The sequence below is a fragment of the Triturus cristatus genome, chromosome 9 (genome assembly GCF_964204655.1).
Source record: "Triturus cristatus chromosome 9, aTriCri1.1, whole genome shotgun sequence".
NCBI classification, from domain to species: domain Eukaryota; kingdom Metazoa; phylum Chordata; class Amphibia; order Caudata; family Salamandridae; genus Triturus; species Triturus cristatus.
Window position 1 is genome coordinate 1,049,721,275 of NC_140592.1, and position 19,510 is coordinate 1,049,740,784.

The 19,510-nt window shown below is 42.6% G+C and overlaps 1 protein-coding gene across 1 annotated transcript in view; it reads right to left on the minus strand.

The window, feature by feature from the left end:
* Positions 1-8,242: 8,242 nt before the first annotated feature.
* LOC146799343 (neuroglobin-1-like) overlaps positions 8,243-19,510 on the minus strand; it is a 106,494-nt gene continuing 95,226 nt past the window's right edge. Inside the window, exon 5 of the mRNA XM_085628069.1 lies at positions 8,243-9,496. Within this exon, the coding sequence (XP_085484195.1) occupies positions 9,392-9,496 (105 nt within the window). The 3' untranslated portion in view covers positions 8,243-9,391. The remainder of the gene's footprint in view (positions 9,497-19,510) is intronic.

The window sequence follows — 19,510 nt, forward strand, 5'->3', positions numbered from 1 at the left end:
GCTGTTTAGTGTTTATTGTTTTTTTTTTCTTTGCTTGGCATCTCCGGTAAAGTCGTTTCTGCAAGCTTTTAATGGTATTGTACTAAACATCTTCATAGGGAAATAGTTTGATATGATTTGCTTTACATTTGCATGCGTTACTCTCCTATACTAAACTCAAACGTTTCATCTGTGGGTGGCATATTGAACTACTTCACAAATGCTTAGTGTATCAAAACAGCAAAATATGAGCAGAAACAGCACGCAGACTGCACTGCGTGCCTGGAGCTTGTTCTTGCTTTCTCAAGTGGCCTCTGGCATCTGCCTATTTCGACATTTTCGGTTGCAATGTTAGTTGGAAGCTGCTTCCTGCTGGTCCTGCCCCTTTATTGTATATGCTTTCTTTAACTTACCCAGGTTCTTCAGCAGTGGATACTTCTCTTTCTAGGCAATACGAGATTTATAGAAAGCCATGTTCTGTAACCGCCTTGGAAACAGCCATAAGGTGAGTGGTTGTCTGTTTTGTGCTAGGGTTGCACTGCTTCCCTTTGAAGTCTTGTTTAGTGGGCGCACAACATCGAAAAGGTGTTGGTACTACAAGAGGCTGCCATCTTATGTTTTTTTTGCATACTGGAACAGCCTTGATTAGCCTTTGTCGTTTAATTACATGCTTATAGTAAAGGGTCCCAGGAGCAATAACTTTTATAACTGGACTTAATTGATGTAGAGATTTAGACTTTTGACTGTTGAATTATGGTGCTTTGTCCCACACAGTTCATTCTAAGGGGAACTAAAAGATAGCCTCTTCACTGATGGTTGAGTCCCTAGATTATTTTTTTAATTGGCTGCTTATACCACCCTTCTCTTTGATTATAAAATGGACTGTTGGTTTGAATGCTGGCAACAGTTTGCGTGTCCATATTCGTGTTTTATCACTACTGACATTGGACACAAATATTCCTCCATGTTTTGCGTGTATTTTTTCTGCATCACATGTATATATTTCAGGAATACTCAACATTTGTTATTTTTTTGATGATTTCCCAAATGTCAGTGTACAGCTTAGTTTGTATTTTTAATGTTTGCATTTATGTGTGTCCCATCGAAGAGATCCAATAAAATGTAAACATTCAAAATTATATATTATGTTTTAAAAATTACCACATGTCGTTTTGTATGTATATATACACCAATTTTCCCAAGGAGCAAAAGGGTTGCCGTAGTGATTTCTAGGCTGGTGATTGAAACGTCTTGCACAATCTTATGTATGATCCTTGGTCCAGAGTTAAATAGGCAATACAGTATATATTTTATTTGATTTATTGTGTTAAGGGTACGGATTTATCGTAGGATTAATACAGTAAAATTCTTGGCAAGACAACAAGCAACTCCATCTTAGTCTTATATTAAAAATCATTTGTTTGCAGACATACAAATTGGAAAAAATAAATGGTTTGATATTCTTGTCAACGTTGATCACCACTTAATGCAAGAACTACAGAGTTCCCGTAAATGTGCATATGATAATCGAATATTGAGAAGTAGGTATGTAGTTATAACGCCAGAGCTACAGGTGAACCGTTCAAATGTGACTAAAAGCATAAACAAGTGTGCATTGATTAGCCATGGATGGTTAACAACAGATATTTACAATATTAAGTTTTCAACTATACAACTTGTGAATCCAACCAGACCACTGTTGGTTAGTTTTACAGAGAGTGTTATTTTATTCACTGAATTGCACCATGATTTTCACTGGAAGCATTTTGAAGTAACACATCAAAAGTATGGGTTTGCATACCATAACTGATTAATGGAATGCCTAAATATATTTTTGCCATTAATAATTCTACTTGTCACATTCCAGTAAACGACAAACTCCGTGTCCTACTGCAGGTAAGAGTCAACCATGTGCTAATGAGTCCTGGTCCCACACCAGGAGGGAAAGTCCAATCTGAACTGGTTTGCCATGTCCCTTCTGAACAAAGACAAAAGCAAACCCATGTTTGCCTCAACAGTGAGATGCAGCTTGAGCTTTGCTCCATCTACAAGTCCCATGTCTGAGCATACGCTTGTCACTGAGAAAGAAAACCAGTAAAGGGGGAAACAATTAAATGAATCTCGGCCACTGTTCATTACTGAGGACTACATTGCACACAATTCCCTCTTCTTTGGCGTACCTGGCTTCCAAGACAGTCAGCAGGCATATTAGAGCAAACATTATTGACCAATGACCCTGCTATTTATGGTGACAGAGAGAAGCACATATGTTTTGCCTTATATAGTAATTTTTTCTGTGTGAACTAAAAAACCTTCTTCCTGTAGCATGTGTCCAATCTTGTACCCACATAGGTCTTCTCACTACTGTGGCTTCTGATTGAAAGGTACCCAAGCGAACATTTTGACAAATAGGCGTTCCTTATGAAACATACTATAACATCATGGCAAGTTTTAGCACACTACAGTTTACTCCATCCTAAGGCACTTCAGGCATACTTCAATTCCTTGAAGCAACTGCTTCATTGGTAATGCATACATTGGCCATCATCTACAAGCTCATTTCTTGCAGTCACTTACGTGGCACCTACGGGCAAACCATCTGAAAGAAGTCTGAGAATTCCACTTAAGCATCCTCCAGGGAATACTTTTGGGCCTTGAATCTTAATATATGGAGTTCGATCAAGTCCCTCTAATTGTCACCGTAAGCCTAGCATGTAGAGGATGTTTATGGCCCTGAATTTGATCGTCTTGACTGAAAAGGTCTTGGAAATCAACCACTTAGGTTTACAAGAAACCCCAGTTTTCTCCCCGGGCTTCCTCTTAACATATTTCTCTGCAATAAGGAAGTCCTTGTCAACCGAGTCCCCATGGGAAAAGCACTCCGAGTAGGAAGGCAATGTTTGGCTGTGTCACAATTTCTTATGAAGTGCTTACAAAACCGACATGTCTTTTACCAAAACACTATCAACGTTTCTTAACAGTATTGGTTGTGCCTGGTCCTTTGTACCTGAGAGAAATAACCTTAGGCGACCCATCTCGGAAAAGGGCTGCATGCCTCAATTTTATGCTTTCTCAGGCCTAAAAAAACGATTGCTAGCAGAACAACACAGAGATGGCATTAAACTGACCAGGAATTGCTGAATGAAGGGTGGCTAAGGAACTCTAAAGTTGTGTTGGTCCTGGTAATGTTCCCTTGCATGCTGGCGGAAGAAAATGTTATTTTACCTAAAGACAGCTACTCTGCCAATGCTGTGTTCCCCAGAGCAGTAGAACACAGAGTCTCTGGTAGATCATACAGCAAAGCCCCTAATTCCAAATCTGCGTCAGCTGCTCAGACAGCGGAAAAATATACTTCACATTAATCTCACTTTCTCACCAGATGTCTATGCCAGAGACGAGTAACATTGGAGTCATCTATCCTCAAAATCCTTGCACTGTAGAGCAGCTGGAGAAGACCTCAGCAGCAGATATAATATTGCACAATTGATCAAAGAACATGACAATGACGCTATTGTTTAGTTTAGTCTTCCATGGTCGTTTGACATCTCAAATTGGGAAGATCTGTGGTTTCAACAAGGATGGTGGCTTTCAGCGGCTGTGACATTTTGTGCACCCAAACAAGCATAGGAGCACTTTTATCTCCTTTTAGGGGCAATCTAACATCAGTGAACACCTCCCCCCCACCCCCCCAACCGAAGCCCTCAAAACTGCTCTATTTCTTGCAGGACTGCCCAGTATTGCCGGCATATACCCAATGTGATCTCATCTCTATAATTCTGAAACCCGGGATTAGTTTGCTTTTTCAATCCCTCAGCCATTTACTCTTGTTTTTGTGCAATCATCCACTTCCTCCTTTCAGCCCTGCTTTGAAATGGTCCATTCCCTTCTCTGACATCTCTCTCGCCATGCTTTGTAGCTTGTGATGATCTATTGTTTAAAGAATTTTTTTTTTTAATCTAAAAAGAAGCTTTTAGCCTACCCATTATTTCCCAGTGTTTGGCTTCACCGTCGCTCACATTTATTTTATTTTCATTGGTCAGCGGCTGTTGATGTCAATTTGCCATCCTTGCTCCAGACGGCTATGGGGTATTTGTGTTTCACATCTTTAGATTCGACACACCAGAGCACTGCAGGGAATCTGCTGCATGTGCTTTACATCTCTAATACTTGCTGACAAGTTGCAGTTATACTCACGAAAATGCCTTTGTTCCAGTAGCATGCTCTTTATACTGTGTGCGGCCTTGTTTACCTTTTGTCCATCTTGTCTTCCAGTCAGTCCTCCCATTCAATCACAGTGGTGTGTAAACACTTTAATTACAGCGCCTGCTACAAAGCCTACAGATCCATTCTAGTCCCCCACCTCTTGGAGTTATTCGCAGAGGTGCCGACCATGGGATATTTCCTGCAACATTACCCAAAGCAATCCGTTCTGTATTCCCCAGACCCCAATAGTTGTGCCTCTTCGTCCACTATTGCTACTTAATTGCGACAATAAAATCCCTGCTAAAGTCATTGCAAGAAGATTGTCACACTTACTGTACCAAAAAATTGGATCCTTGGTACAATCCAACTTTGTGCCACAGATCAACAACAATCAATCTATGTACAGTGTTTGTGTCCTGCACCAACTAAACCCTAAAATGAGTGCAGCGGTGATCCAACTCGACGCTGAAAAGGTGTTATTTTATTTATTTGAGTTTTAAATAGCGCTGGCTAGACCCGGAGGTATCAGAGCGCTTTACATGAGTTTCCACAATGTTACATGTTACATCTGTTGCTAGAAACATTTAAAGAGCATAGAAGATGAGCAAAGTGGAGAGTAGAAGGGTAAGGGGGTGAGGAAGAAGTGTTTTGATTCTTTGGAATGGCCTTTTCTAACGGGTGTACTTCAGCGGTATGGAATACCAAAAGGATTTATGGCATTGATTAGTTTACTATAGGTACAACCTATGGTGTGAGTCTCCATCAATTGGTTAATATCAGACCCCTTTCAAGTGGCCAGGGGTACCAATCAGGGATGCCCCTTATTACTCCTGCTATTTATCTTGGCATTTGGACTCATTGGCACACGACCTTCAAAAATGATACATTGGGGGCTTTTTGTGAGAAACCCAGAGATACATGTCTTCCCACACCCCTCCAGGGAAACCATCAGATTTGGTCAGTAGTCTTGGATAACTGTAATGTACTATAAAACGTGTATCTGGCTCAACTATGGCCCGCTATAGACCAGTTACAGTGACCAGCTGATACCTAGATCAAACGCCCACTGTCTCTGGCAGGTAGACTGGCACAGCTTAAAATGGTGGGCCTTCCTAAATTTCTCTATGAACATTCCCACTTCCTCAATAGACATTTCTTTCTCACTCTCAAAACCTTACTGATCAAGCTGCTCTGGACTGATACTACGGCCAGGATCAGCTAGAACACGATGACTCTTCCCTACGAACTTGGTGGCTTTGAGGTCCCAACGTTGAACTTTACTACTATGTAGCGTAATGCCATTTTGCAACTTATTAGTATCACCTGGATGCTTGTCTCCCTTGTTTCATTCCTGAACTGGATTAAACTAAGGGGGACTCCATGATGTCTATACTGTCTCTGGGTTTGCCCAGACTGCAGAACAAGAGTATGGCACTACAAGTTGGGCGTGGCCCATGTTGTGGCTAAGGGCAGGGAATAAAACATATTCACCGGCTCACTGCCCCTCACCATGGAACGTATGGCGCAGAGGACATTAACAAAAATAGCTATGTCAAAATGTGGTCATCTGTATAGCGACGGGCACTTTCTCACACTACAGCAATTTAAATCACGGGGGAACCCTACTACCCTAGCTATTTTGATATAGCCAATGCACCAACGTACTTAGAAATAAGCTTCCAGGATACCCGGAGGAATCCACTGATTTCTCACTACTTACACAATTGATTAGATCTTGGGATGTGACGCGTTGTGTTCTCAGCTGTATGCCTCTTGTGTCACAGATTCGTACGAGTAGGGCAGAGCTGTCCATTCGAGCTTGTGATATAAACTTGGATAAATCCTTAATAGGTGTGCAATACTGTTGCATGCAGAAGGTATGTATAGTCATGAATTACTGGCATAAACTGCTTTACTTTAAATTCTTGCATAGGTCATATAGCACCCCAGCCCTGCAACATCAAATTGACCTGACACACCACCACCATTGCTTGTGCTGCAGGTGGGGACGTGCTGGGTTCTTGATCCTAACTTGGGAGTGACCCCCCCCCCCCCCCAGACAGAACCACTGGCAGGCTGTCCTGACTGCTTTTGATGAGATGATGGACTAGGACATGGAGGCTACACCGCTTTGTGGTATGTGAAAGACTCTCCTTCTAGGATCCAGTGCTTGACAGCAGTGGCATTGTTACTGGGCAAGGGCAGGGTGGCTACGAACTGCGGCAGCAAAAGTACCCCTGGTTAATGGTTGCCCTAGGGATTTAGTGATATGCATGATCGAATTTCGACGTACGCCCTGATGTTACCAGTGACCTCATGACCAAACGATATATGGGGACCACTTGGGGTTTACCTTGCTAGACAAGAGATGGATGCTTAGGAGGGTGGCTTACCTTGGGATGACCCACCATGGTCTAGGGACGACACGCCACCTGTGGGCAGTGGGGGTGATGGAGGACTGTACTTCGGCACTAGGTGATGTATGTGTGAGAGGATATTAGTTGTGGAAATTCAAGGGTATTACGCTGTGATATAAAGCTGTGATCCACTGGGGGATTTTGCCATCAGATCCCCTGACTGATTGCTGTGCAATTATCTATGTTCTGTACTATTTGTATGGTTGTGCTCCATGTGGTCTCTGGACTGTGTACATGGCCACTGATTGTGTTTTTTGTTTGCCTGTACAAGATAGGAAAGAAAATAAAAATAATAATTACAGTACATATGGCGCACTGTAGCAATCATTGAGAAGGCCCAATTGAATGAATAATGAACTACAACGATAAAGGGTGGCGTATGGGTCAAGAAACGTTCCTTTCTTTCCACAGCATCCCAGCATGGGGTATGTAAACATCATAGGCCCAAACTGTGTAATTTTGTTGGGAGGAAAGTGTAAGTTACTTATAGAGATCTGTACATGCGGCGATTTGCCTATATGTTTTGAGTGTTAGTATTCCTTAACTTGCTAGCTTTTGGTGGCTCGTTATGTCTAGTATCTGTGTTTTGTGCTGCTTTCTCGGTTAGTATTAAAGTTTCATTTACAAGAAAGTGCAATCCGCGATGTCATCAGGATGAAAGGTTGTGCAGTGTCACTTCTTGGAATGTCATCGAGTGGTCAAAAGGTCAAGTTTCCTACACGTAGCATTTTGTGGAGAAGACATGCTGAGAACTATACCTGGGTCTTTTAGTCTGTCTAATTCATACTCCGTAATCACAGATAGACGGCTATTAAATTACTATCTCTTTTCGGTATACTGCACTGAAACCACAGAACAAGCTGTGGGCGCGTTGCCTGACAACATTGGCAAAATGAGTGGAAAATCTGGTTTTCCGTCCAGCCCCAGAGCACGGAATCAGCTAGGGGCTCTGATGACATTCTAAACGCATTCAATCTCCCCCTCAGCTCTATTTAAAAGAGATGTACGTTAACGTTCCCAGGGCGACTGAACAAACTAGCATTGGCAAAGCCAATAGGTCACACCTACATGTGATCTATTGGCTTTGTCAATTTTTTTGTGATGTTGTGCAGCATGGCGGCTGCTGTATAACAAGGCTGAAAGTAAAGAAAAAAATGTGTCCGAGCTTTTATTTTTTAACTTTCAGCCATGCTACACTGCTGTGCAACATGGCTAAAAAAACAGTGACCAAGCCAATAGATCTTGCCTAGGTGAGACCGATTTGGCTTTGTCAATGCTTGTTTCAGACAGTTCCAGTCCAGTCTCTGATCGCTGCTCATAAAAAATGTTGTTCCTTCCTCTGATCCATGCTAATAAATATTTGTATTGCTGCCTCTAATTCATGTTCATGAACATTTCTAGTTCCTCTTCTGATCTTTGGTCCGAAACATTTCTGTTCCCTGCTCTGAGCCCCATTCTGAAGAAGTCTCTTACCTCCTCTTCATCCTGCCTAAACAAGCTAAGTGGATCACAGCTACATGGAACCAAAGGGAAGGTGGTAAGAGACACTGATGAGGTGAGGATTTGACGGATGGCTGTCAGGGGTCAGTGAAGAACACTAGGATACTGCCTGAAAGGGACTCAGGTGAGTCAATTTAGCAAGAGCAGGTGACGGTAGCTAGGCACCTCTTGAGAAGCAGCACGTACAGGTAGGTGGATGCTAGAAAGCAGAGAAAATGATGCAGATGACCTCCAGCAAGATTTGCAGCAGCCCAAAGACTATCTGGGCAAAAAGAGATCTTTCCTCACCGAGAGCCCGATTCACCAAGGGACTCCGCACTCGTTGCGGAACCCCGCAGTCATGGCAAGAAGCCCGCAATTGGGGCGGAATCTCCACAGTGAGAATTCTCATTCCAGAGATTCCACCACAACTGCCCAGTCTCTGCCGCAAAGTGCTGAGGCCATTTGTGGATCAGGCCCTGAGACTGTTTGGGTAGTGAAAAAGGACAATTCTTGCTAAGTAAATAAATTACAAAGTACTAAACTCTGTCTTGCAGAACTAAAGACACAGAGAATACTTATACATTGCTGAATTACAAGTGGAACAGACATAAGGAAACATTTGAGTCATTTGTGTGTTTAAGAGAACAGTTGTAGACACCTGGGGCAATGTTACAAAACAGCTGCAAGCATGTGTACTTGTTTTTTGCACCTTCGAGTCACTTTGGTATTATAGAAGAGGCTGCAGGTGATTGCGTGCTCCTTCTCTGTGCCCTTCCTGGATAAGTTACTGTTTAGTTCACAGGCACATTTGAAAATTACATTTGAAAAACCTTTAGGGATTTCCAATTTTCAGGCTGAAAAAGCTTAGGTGTGTAATCTTCCCATTATTTTAGAGCACCTTCCCTTGGCCCATTTGAATCAACATAGTTGCTTCTCTTTCATTAGATTATTTACACAGCAATCAACCCTCAGCATCTGAACATGATCACAATATTATATACCATTCTGTACAATACTTATTTGCTGTGAATCTCCTAGTATTCCGGCTTGATAGCTCATTTACTGCACAACAACACGTCAATCAATAACCTTGGGATTTCTGTTTACTACTCTAGGCCTCACTTATTTTCTCTTGAGAATGCAGTTGATTACACTTCGAAGACTGCAGATGTCAGTACTGTATGTAACTGGCCTTTGGTATGCTGTTCTTTGGTGTCTAAGATGCAGCCATGTTTGTGGCCAAGTTTGTCATTTTCCATTGAGTTGCCGATGTATCCATCCACTACTATTGTAAATGGAGGTCCAATCTTTTAGACCGTATTTTGGCTCCTATGTCTGTTCTTCTCTTCTATTTTTCTCCTTTCTTCCTCCTGATATCCCCTCTGCATCACGTTTGAAATGTAGGTAAACAGACGCTGCAAGTTAATTAAAGAAAACATTTCAGTTCTTGGAGAAAAATTGACAAAGGAAAAAAAACATTTAATTGCTGGCCTTTGTCTTGGAGGAATAATTTGCCAAATAGACAAATTTTTTAAGTTCTTGTTTACAAGGGACTCCTAGATACATGCCTACCATCATGATCCCTATTCAAGGAAAGGCACAAGTCCAAGGCGAACTCTAAATTCAGCAGCATGCCTAGGGTTGGAGCGACTGAGGCAGAGCTTCCAACACTACCTGTAAGGCAGTCAGTCCACAGTACGTTAAGGAAGGCACTAAGGGGCAGATTTACAAGCTCCTTGCGCCACATTTGCATCACTTTTAACATTGGAAAGTGACGCAAAAGTGGAGCAAGGGGCTTGTAAATCTGCCCCTAAGTACTTAAATCTACCGACATGCATATCATTCGTTTTACTTTGCATCCAAATATTCTGAGATTACAGATGTGATCCCCAAAAAGTATTTTCTCATGAAAATCTTCAAATCCAGGTCAATAAGTAAAAGACACATTTTTGTCTGATTATCCAAACAACCCCCACAAGCATGCACTTACCAACATTATTTTGGTTAATACTTATCAAGTGTTTTTAGAACACTCTGTAAATTTCCCATTCCCTGTTTTTCAGAATATAAAAGCAATCTATGCTGTCAGTGGATGTAAGGAAGTGACCGACCCAAGTATTTTTGTCCTCAGATGATAATACTTTGCACTTGACTTTGAAGTAAAGTATCGTATAATAATGTATTTTTTTCCACTACGTAAATTGTTCAACTGTTTGAATGCCATACAGCTAATGAGCTACCATGTTCTGGCCAGTAACATAGTTGAACTGATAAGCAGCATTTGAAAAGTGGTGTACAGAAATTCAGGTAGAAGCATCTCCCAAGCTCAATGAACATTTCTATAGCGTGATGCTATTGCAACAGGATGTTTAGGCAAGGTTGGGATGGATCCTTAAGTGTCAAAATCCTATTGATACTGTCAAAGTACTTCACAACTTTTTGAAATGTACCTGTTGTAAAGCGTTCCAAAACAATTTCTCAGTTAATCTTCTTGGCATCCAAGAGCTATGAATGTACGGATCCTCCCCAATAGTAATTATTCCTGTTGTGGTATTTGGATATAATTTCCATGAAGTGTACACCTGTATAGGCAGTTGACTACTATACAATAAGATCAACGTTTTTTGTTGATATTGTAATTTGGGACAAATGTCCTAGGTAAATTTGGCCCTATTCACAAAGGTAATTATACATGTCTGTATGTACTCATCTATATATTTACTACTACTCCTATGTGTAACTATCTGCTTTTTTTTGGTGTCCACCATTTCTGAGTACAGATTTTCCTATGTAGTCTTTCATGCCACCACCACCACCTCAAACCAGTGGGTGGAGCCTCCTAAAACAGGATTTAAAAATATAAAGTCACTACCAGTAACTCTACATGGTTAGATTTAGATATTCGCCACCATGGCAGAGATCTCCCGATGGGAAAGTGTAGAGGACCCCATTACAAATGTCTTTAGGTTAAAAAAAGACAAAAAAATCAGGCCACAAATTGCAACCCTAGAACCCCCCACAAGGGGTCCCTACACTCCAGCTGAAAATCATAGCATACAACTCCAGGTCAGAGTGTTTAAAGAATATAATATCACATTTGATACACACATTCAAAAATAGAAACTAACATTTTCAAAACAATGGACATACCAATACCAGTTACAACAACCTATTCAGTAATTCTAAGATCCACATACACATCCACTCATTCACCAACAGTCCTATACAGTCACTCATACATGTACTCACTCATCATATGTACTCATACACCTATACATCCTGTTACACAACACCACTCATCCATAGAGTTACACACAGTCACAAGAATCAAACATCCATTTACTTGCATATACAGTTATACACACACCACCACACTTCTACAGAAACTTACACATACTTAGTCTTTTAAACAATCACTTATAGAAACACAAATGCTTATTCATACAGGAACTCTTCCAATCTCTCACTCTCACATATACTCACTTATATACACCAATAGTCACATATACTAGTTCAAAACATATGTAGTTACTCATAATGACACTATTGAGATAGCCATTCACTCACGAACACACTCATGCACACACTCATCCACCCATACAGTCCTGTACACATGTTGTCTTCAACACATACAAACAGTGAGTCACTCATTCATGCACCTATGCACTACGTAATACCCCCCACTGAACCATACAGACGCTCAGACACTCATACTGATACTCAAAAAAACAACTAATAGCCTATATAGACACTCCTGTAGCTACTCACCAACCCATGCAGCCACTTCTACACAAAGTGAGAGACTGATACAGATATTTACATATTGAAACATTACTCACTAAGCCATGTATTCACTAAGATACACTTAGTCAGTTATACAATCAATTTTTCAAAAACAAATCATCCATTTTGACACTTATATACCCATTTATTCTTCCATCGACCTTGAGATATACATATATAAAACATATGTAATTTTCAGAAAAAACACACATTCACTGGATGATGTCATCAGTGATGTCATTTGAGATGTCATGAGTGATGTCACTGACCATGTCATGAGTGATGTAATATGTGATGTCATCAGACGTGCATTGCAGGCGTGCAAGTTATAGTTAGCTGAACTAACTATAACGGGGGAATTTCAATGGTTTTGTACGAGTGAAAAGTCCAGCTAACTATAACGCCCCTGAAACCTATGGTTTTTTCAGTGAATTTCTAAGGTTTTTTAAATGCTAATTCCTAACTATAACGTGCCTGAAACCTAAGGTTTTTTCAGTGAATTTCAAAGGTTTTTTAAATGCTAATTTCTAACTATGCCTACAGAGATAGGACATGTGAAGAAAGAAGAAAAAACGCACAGTAAGAAAAAAAAGAAATGCAGAAAGAAGCAACAGAAGTTCTCAAAGACGAAGAAAAGTGCAGGAAGAAGGATAACGTGCAGAAAGAACAAACAGAAGAGCAGAAAGAAGCCTTGTTGCAAAATCATCCTGTAACCTCAACTTTTTCAGACGGATACTGGTGGTAACTGAGTCTGACTAACCAGTCCTAGAGCCAGTGCTATGTTAAAAGACACTCAGAATACAGTGAAAACACCTACATACACTAGGGAACACTATGCGTTGGGGTCCCCCTGTGATTAGCATCACCGCCTCTGTAAGCCCCTAATATATAATAGGGCAGGGGATTAAAACTACCTCTTAAAACGCACCACAGGGCGTGTTTGCACACGTCACCTCACGCCCCGTCGCCTCCCTTCCCCACTGTGTAAACACGCCCTGTGGCCGTTTTAAGTTGGGTGATTAAGTCCCCTTGAATCCTGAGGGTCCCTAGGGTCCAACTAGACCACTAGGTACCTCCAGTAAGCGCCATAGAGCTGCGTTGCAAAGGGTGTAAAAAGTGGCACGGCCTGGACCACCTCTCTGCAGCGCAGCTCAGTGGGGCTTACTGGAAGCACCTGGTGGGCTAGTTAGCCCCCAGGGGCCCTCAGGATTGAAGGGGAATTATTTCTCCAACTTAAAACGCGCCATAGGGCGTGTTTGCACACGTCACCTAAGGCCCCGTCCCCTCCCTTCCCCACTGTGTAAATACGCCCTGTGGCTGTTTTAAGTTGGGAGATTAAGTCCCCTTTAAATCCTGAGGGTCCCTAGAGGCAAAATAGCCCACTAGGTACGTCCAGTAAGCGCCATTGCAGAGAGGTGTAAAAAGGGGCACGGCCTGCACCACCTCTCTGCAACGCAGAGCAGTGGCGCTTACTGGAAGCACCTGGTGGGCTAGTTGGCCCCCAGGGTCCCTCAGGATTGAAAGGGAATTACTTCCCCAACTGAAAACGTGCCACAGGGCGTGTTTGCACACGTCACCTCAGGCCCTGTCCCCTCCCTTCACCGCTGTGTAAACGCGCCCTGTGGCCGTTCTAAGTTGAGAGATTAAGTCCCCTTGAATCCTAAGGGTCCCTAGGGTCAAACTAGCCCACTAGGTACCTCCAGTAAGCGCCACAGAGCTGCGTTGCATAGAGGTGTAAAAAGGGGCGTGGCCTCAGAACACCTGTCTGCAACGCAGCTCCCTGGCGCACACTGGAGATACCTGTTGGGCTAGTTGGCCCTCAGGGACCCTCAGTATTGAATGGGAATTAATTCCCCAACTTACAACTGGCCAGGGGGCGTGTTTGCAGAGTGCTGCAAGGAGGGGGTGTGGCCTCCGGCACGATGCCTGTCTTTTATTTTATTTTTTTTAGAAGGAGGGCTTTCAGGCCCCCCTTATTTTTCTAATTTATTGGCCCTGGGGACCCCATCTCCTGGGGCCAGCACTCTAATTTGTTTGTTGAAAAAAATAAATTTGGAAGGGGGGCCCCCCTCCCAAGGCCTTAATCGGCCCCGGGGACCCCAACCCCCGGGTCATGGCCTTTTTTTTTTATAATTCTTTAGGAGGGGGCTGCGTTGCCCCCCTCCTCAGGCCACTTATGGCCCAGGGACCCCATCCCCCGGGGCCGGCCTTTGTTTTAAATTATTTAAAAAAATATATATATTTATAGAAACACCTAGGACATGCTGGACAAACCGTATGTACCTATCACCATGACGATTTGCGTGATATTCATTAAAAGGCGACTATGCATACAATGAATCCACGTGGAATGTATTTACACAGATAGTGAAGCTCTGACGTGTCTGACGCCCTACCGTGCCTAATCCCGATGCCCCCGCCGGTGGGTACTCTCCAAGTAGACACCCTTGTCGTTTATTTATACAAACGTGGGTAGCTATTGACGGGCACATTTAATACACACGCACACCAAGCCATTCAAAGGGGATTCAACAAAAATTCAACCAAACTATGCAAGAAACCCCCCTCACGGTTAATAAAACACACATCCACCGCCGGATGTGTAATACTTTTTATTTTACTCTCTGGAAAGGAGACGAACCTCACTTGAGAGTCACAGCGTGCTCCTGGCTGAGTCCAGTGCTGTGTTACACCGACAAGTGCCCGCCGAGTGCCACACACCTCTGTGTTGTATTCCACCAGCTAGTGCGTATGCTATGGCACTCACTAGCCCATGTGCACTGTAACTCCACCCCGTGAATATGTCATGCCACACTTGCCTTCGCACGGGTTATATTGCCCCATCTAATGTGCCTTCCTCGATGCCTATGTTATAACACACAGCGCTATGCCATACATATTACAATCTGGGATCCATATCTTTGTCACAGTGCATATGCAACGTTACACTCCCCAGCACATCTTTTATATTACATCTTTAGAGACTAGTTAGGTTACACAACACTGCCCTGTGCATATTACACTCCAAGGTGCATATCGCATAGCACGCGCTAGTGCCTGTGCTATCTCGTGCTCTCCAATGAATCTGTCATTGCGCACAATGTATTGCATATTATATTTCACGCCCCGGTTCATCTTATATCATACTTTTTGGTGCATAGTTTATACCATATACTATATCTAGTTTTCATTTTCAATCGTGCTCTCAGGACTATGTTCTATATAACACTGCGTCCACCTACCCTTTTCACAGGCATTACATTTTGCGATGGGGGGTGGAGGGTCAGGGGGTGTTTCTGCCAAGTGAGCCCGGAGTCACAGTCACAAACGTCCTCTTCTTCCTGAATAAAAGTGAGATTATGCTGCATACTTGTTCACATTTTAAGTAGTTTGCACAGACACACATTTTAAAAACAATAAAGTTCCTAATACCCACCTTCTCTGAACAGTTAGCTTGTCGCCCCATCCACATCCTCCCTATCCTCTGTTGTCTGAATCCATGGACTAGCCTCCTTCCTCCTGCCATGCATGGTCTGATGTGCTGCCACTGCCCTCCATTTAGCATGATGTACCAGTCCACTCCTCCTGCCCCCAATTGCACAATTTTATGGCCCATCATTGACCTCCTGCTTAGCCTCTGTGCTTAGCTTGCTGCCCCTATTCTCCTTCCCCCTGCCCTCCGATGTCTTTGTGCATGCCCCTGCTCCATCCTTTTTGCCCACCATGTTCCATGGACCTGCCACTCCTATCTACTCTGAGGGTTCTGTTGAGCTGCCACTCCCCTCCCACCTGCCTAGCATTGTCAGATGACTGTAACCTGTCCCTGCTACCTCCACCCTGCCTGTCCACATGCCATGCCCCTATCCCCTTCCTCCTGTCCTCCATGGTCCATTTTACTGCCACACCCTTCTGCCCTCCCTGGTCTGTTGTGCTGCAACTGCTCCTCCTGCCTGCCCCACGCGGTCTGTTGTGAGGCCCCTTCCACTGAACTCTCTTGTCTGTGCCTAGGTCCTGACCCTCCCTTCTATCCTCCATGGTCCTTTGTGCATGCCCCTGCACCCTCCTTCTTGCCCATCATAGCCATTGTGCTGCCACTAACCCCCCCGCTTGCCATGCTTCGCTTCTGTGCTGCCATGGCCCCTTCCACCTTCCCTGTGTGGTCAGCTAGCTGCCCCTGGCCCCCTCCCACCTTCCCTCCATGGTCTGTGTGTATGCCATCATAGTCTCACTGTTGCTCTCCATGGTGTGTCTTGTTTCTAGTGCCCATCTTGTCTGACCTCCATGGTCATCTTGCTGCTCCTGCCCTGCCCCCTTGCCCCCAGCCCCCTGTTTCCATGTGCAGACCCCTATTCCCTCCCTCCTGGCCTGTCTGTTCCATTGTAATGCCCCTGATCCGTCCCTCCTGCCCTTTATGGTCTGTTATGCTGCAGCTTTCTCTCCTGTCTGTCCATTATGGTCAGGTAACAACCATTGCCTCTTTCCCCTCTGTTCTCTGTTGTCCATGTGCATGGTCCTTTCCCCTCCCTATTGCTTTCTATGGATTGTTGTGCTGCACTCTCGTCCCGCATGCCCTGTGTGGTGTATTGTGCTGCTGCAAACCCTGATGCATGCCCTGTAGGGTCAGTTTGGTGCCTCCTGTCCTCTGTTATCCGAGTCCATGTCCCTACCCCAATTCCTACTGCCTACCATGATCCAATGTACCATTCTTGCGAACATTTTGAACTTGGTAAGAGGGAGATTTTAAAATAAAACTGGGGTATTGATTTTCCCCTTTGAGTTACATTGAAAAAGAGGAGATTGTAGACAGGAGACAGATCAAATAAAGCCCATTTGAGCTTAAAAACATTGGATGTTTCCTGGCTGAAACGGTTCTGTTGGCATGTATGGTTGTACTACCACTGCCTCTTCCTTCTGCCCACAATGGTCTATTATATTGCCACACCCTCTCTTGCCAGTCCTGTATTGTTGGTTTGTTGCCCCTGCCCCCCTTTCCACTGCCCTCCATAGTCTGTTGTGCTGCCACTGCCCTTCCTGCCTGTCCAGTGTGGTCAAATTGTTGCCTCTGCACTCTCCTACCTGCCTTCAATTTTCAGAGTCCGTGCCCCTGACCTCTGCCTCTCAACAGTATCCCAATGAACAACTAGATTGCTAACATTCTATATTTATTACAAAAGTGTGGAACGCCTGACGTCATCTTGATGTAATAAAAACTGTAATACCTAGAGCATTTCCTTTAGAAATTACATATATGAGAGGGTCTTATTTGCATCAAAATTATGGTTGGTGCTCTAAAAAACTAAAATGAGGACATATTTTCTGAGTTTTCAAATAGCGACAAAGAACTTTTAAATTATTTGTAATCCTTATGTTTTTTTATCCAGTGGACCACTTGATTAAATGTTGCACTTAGGGGAGAGGATGTGGTGATTCTGGTCAAATCACTTAATCTCCTCATGTCTACAACCACAATGAATTTGATCTTGTGTGATGTAACCAATGCTCATGTAAAGCACTCCAATACCTGATAAGTCTGCACTATATAAAACTGCAAATAGACAAAAAATAAGTGTTTTGCACACTTCTGTCATTGGGCTACATGTGGGCTACATCTCGGAGATATTTGGGCTGCATTTTGGCTCTTTTGTCTCTGGTGGCTATCTTGAGAGATTTATTTGTTATGAAGTTTCCTAATTTCCTCATTTACTGCAGTCTCCTCAGTAGGAAATGCTTTCAGTTTTTTACTTTGATTCCATCAAGAAGGTATTCAGATATGTCACACATTTGCCATAAATTCTGAATGTTAGCACTCTAGTTGCTCATTAGATCACTGTAGTAAAGCTACTGCTCACCACGGAAGTCTGCTGCTGGTATTAAAAGTGCATGTTTCAGTCTGCATATCAGAATTTTTTAATGAAATAGAAGAGGATTTGAGAAGTCACTCAAAATGTGCCCTAATTTTTCTTTCTTCAGCACTATTCATAATTTCTATGGCAAAATGAACCCCCTCATTGTGTTCCTTTTTAAATTAAATGTTTTAAGTGTTACCAGTTTATTCCAATCAAGATGGCTTCAGGTGTGCCATACTTTTGTCATAAGTAACACAGTAAGTGCTCTAGTTGTTCTTAAGAACACTCTGGGACATTCTGTCATTGGGCTATACTTGGGCTACATCTGGGTCATATTTGGGCTACATTTGGGCTCTTTTGTCTCTGGTGGCCATCTTGGGAGATTTATTTGTTATGAAGTTTCCTAATTTCCTAATTTACTGCAGTCTCCTCAGCAGGAAATACTTGCAGTTTTTTACTTTGGTTCCATCAAGAAGGCATTCAGATGTGTCACACATTTGCCATAAATTCTGAATGTAAGCACTCTAGTTGCTCATTAGATCACTGTAGTAAAGCTACTGCTCACCAGGGAAGTCTGCTGCTGGTATTCAAAGTGCATGTTTCAGTCTGCATGTCAGATTTTTTTCATGAAATAGAAGAGGATTTGACAAGTCAAAATGTGCCCTAATTTTTCTTTCTGCAGCACTAATCATAATTTCTACAGCAAAATGAACCCCCTCATTTTGTCCTTTGTAAATTAAATGTTTTAAGTGTTACCACTTTATTCCAATCAAGATGGCTTGAGGTGTGCCATACTTTTGTCATAAGTAAGACTGTTAGCGCTCTAGTTGTTCGTTAGAACACTCTGGGACATTCTGTCATTGGGCTACATCTGGGTGATATTTTGGCTACATTTGGACTCTTTTGTCTCTGGTGGCCATCTTGGGAGATTTATTTGTTATGAAGTTTCCTAATTTCCTCATTTACTGCAGTCTCCTCAGTAGGAAATACTTTCAGTTTTTTACTTTGGTTCCATCAAGAAGGCATTCAGCTGTGTCACACATTTGCCATAAATTCAGAATGTTAGCACTCTAGTTGCTCATTAGATCACTGTAGTAAAGCTACTGCTCACCAGGGAAGTCTGCTGCTGGTGTTGAAAGTGCATGTTTCAGTCTGCATGTCAGAATTTTTGTCATGAAATAGAAGAGGATTTGAGAAGTCACTCAAAATGTGCCCTAATTTTTATTTCGTGATCTATGTAGTGGACAACCCAATACACCCTTGAGGGCTTGGGCAAATAATATGTGCTGGTAGGGAGTGCCTTCAAGGGATTTTTTAGAAAGACTAAGTTATACAACTTGGCTATAGGATAACCATATACCTATAGGTGAGATTTATCTCAAAGTATGTATATCATGAATTTGTATAGTATGCATTAATCATATATGTATATACAAATCATTTCTATTAAATTAAGGTCATTAAATAATTATCCTTTGTTGAAAACTGCCTTGAGTGCACAATTTTTATCTCTGCTGAATATATAGTCTGAGAGAAGTGTCGGAAACCAAAACAGACAAAAAACACATAGAATTTCACTGAAAAAAACAAAGGTTAAAGTAATGTTATAATTAGGTGAATATGTCAGTGATAACATTAACGTTTCGAACTAAATAAAACACATAAATTCACCAGTTAAAGTTAGCAGAGCTAAATATAACTTGCGCACCCACCTTGCACTGCTTATGACCTCACATTTTACATCCCTCATGACATGTTTTATGACATCATTGACGATATCATCCAATGAGTGTGTTAGTT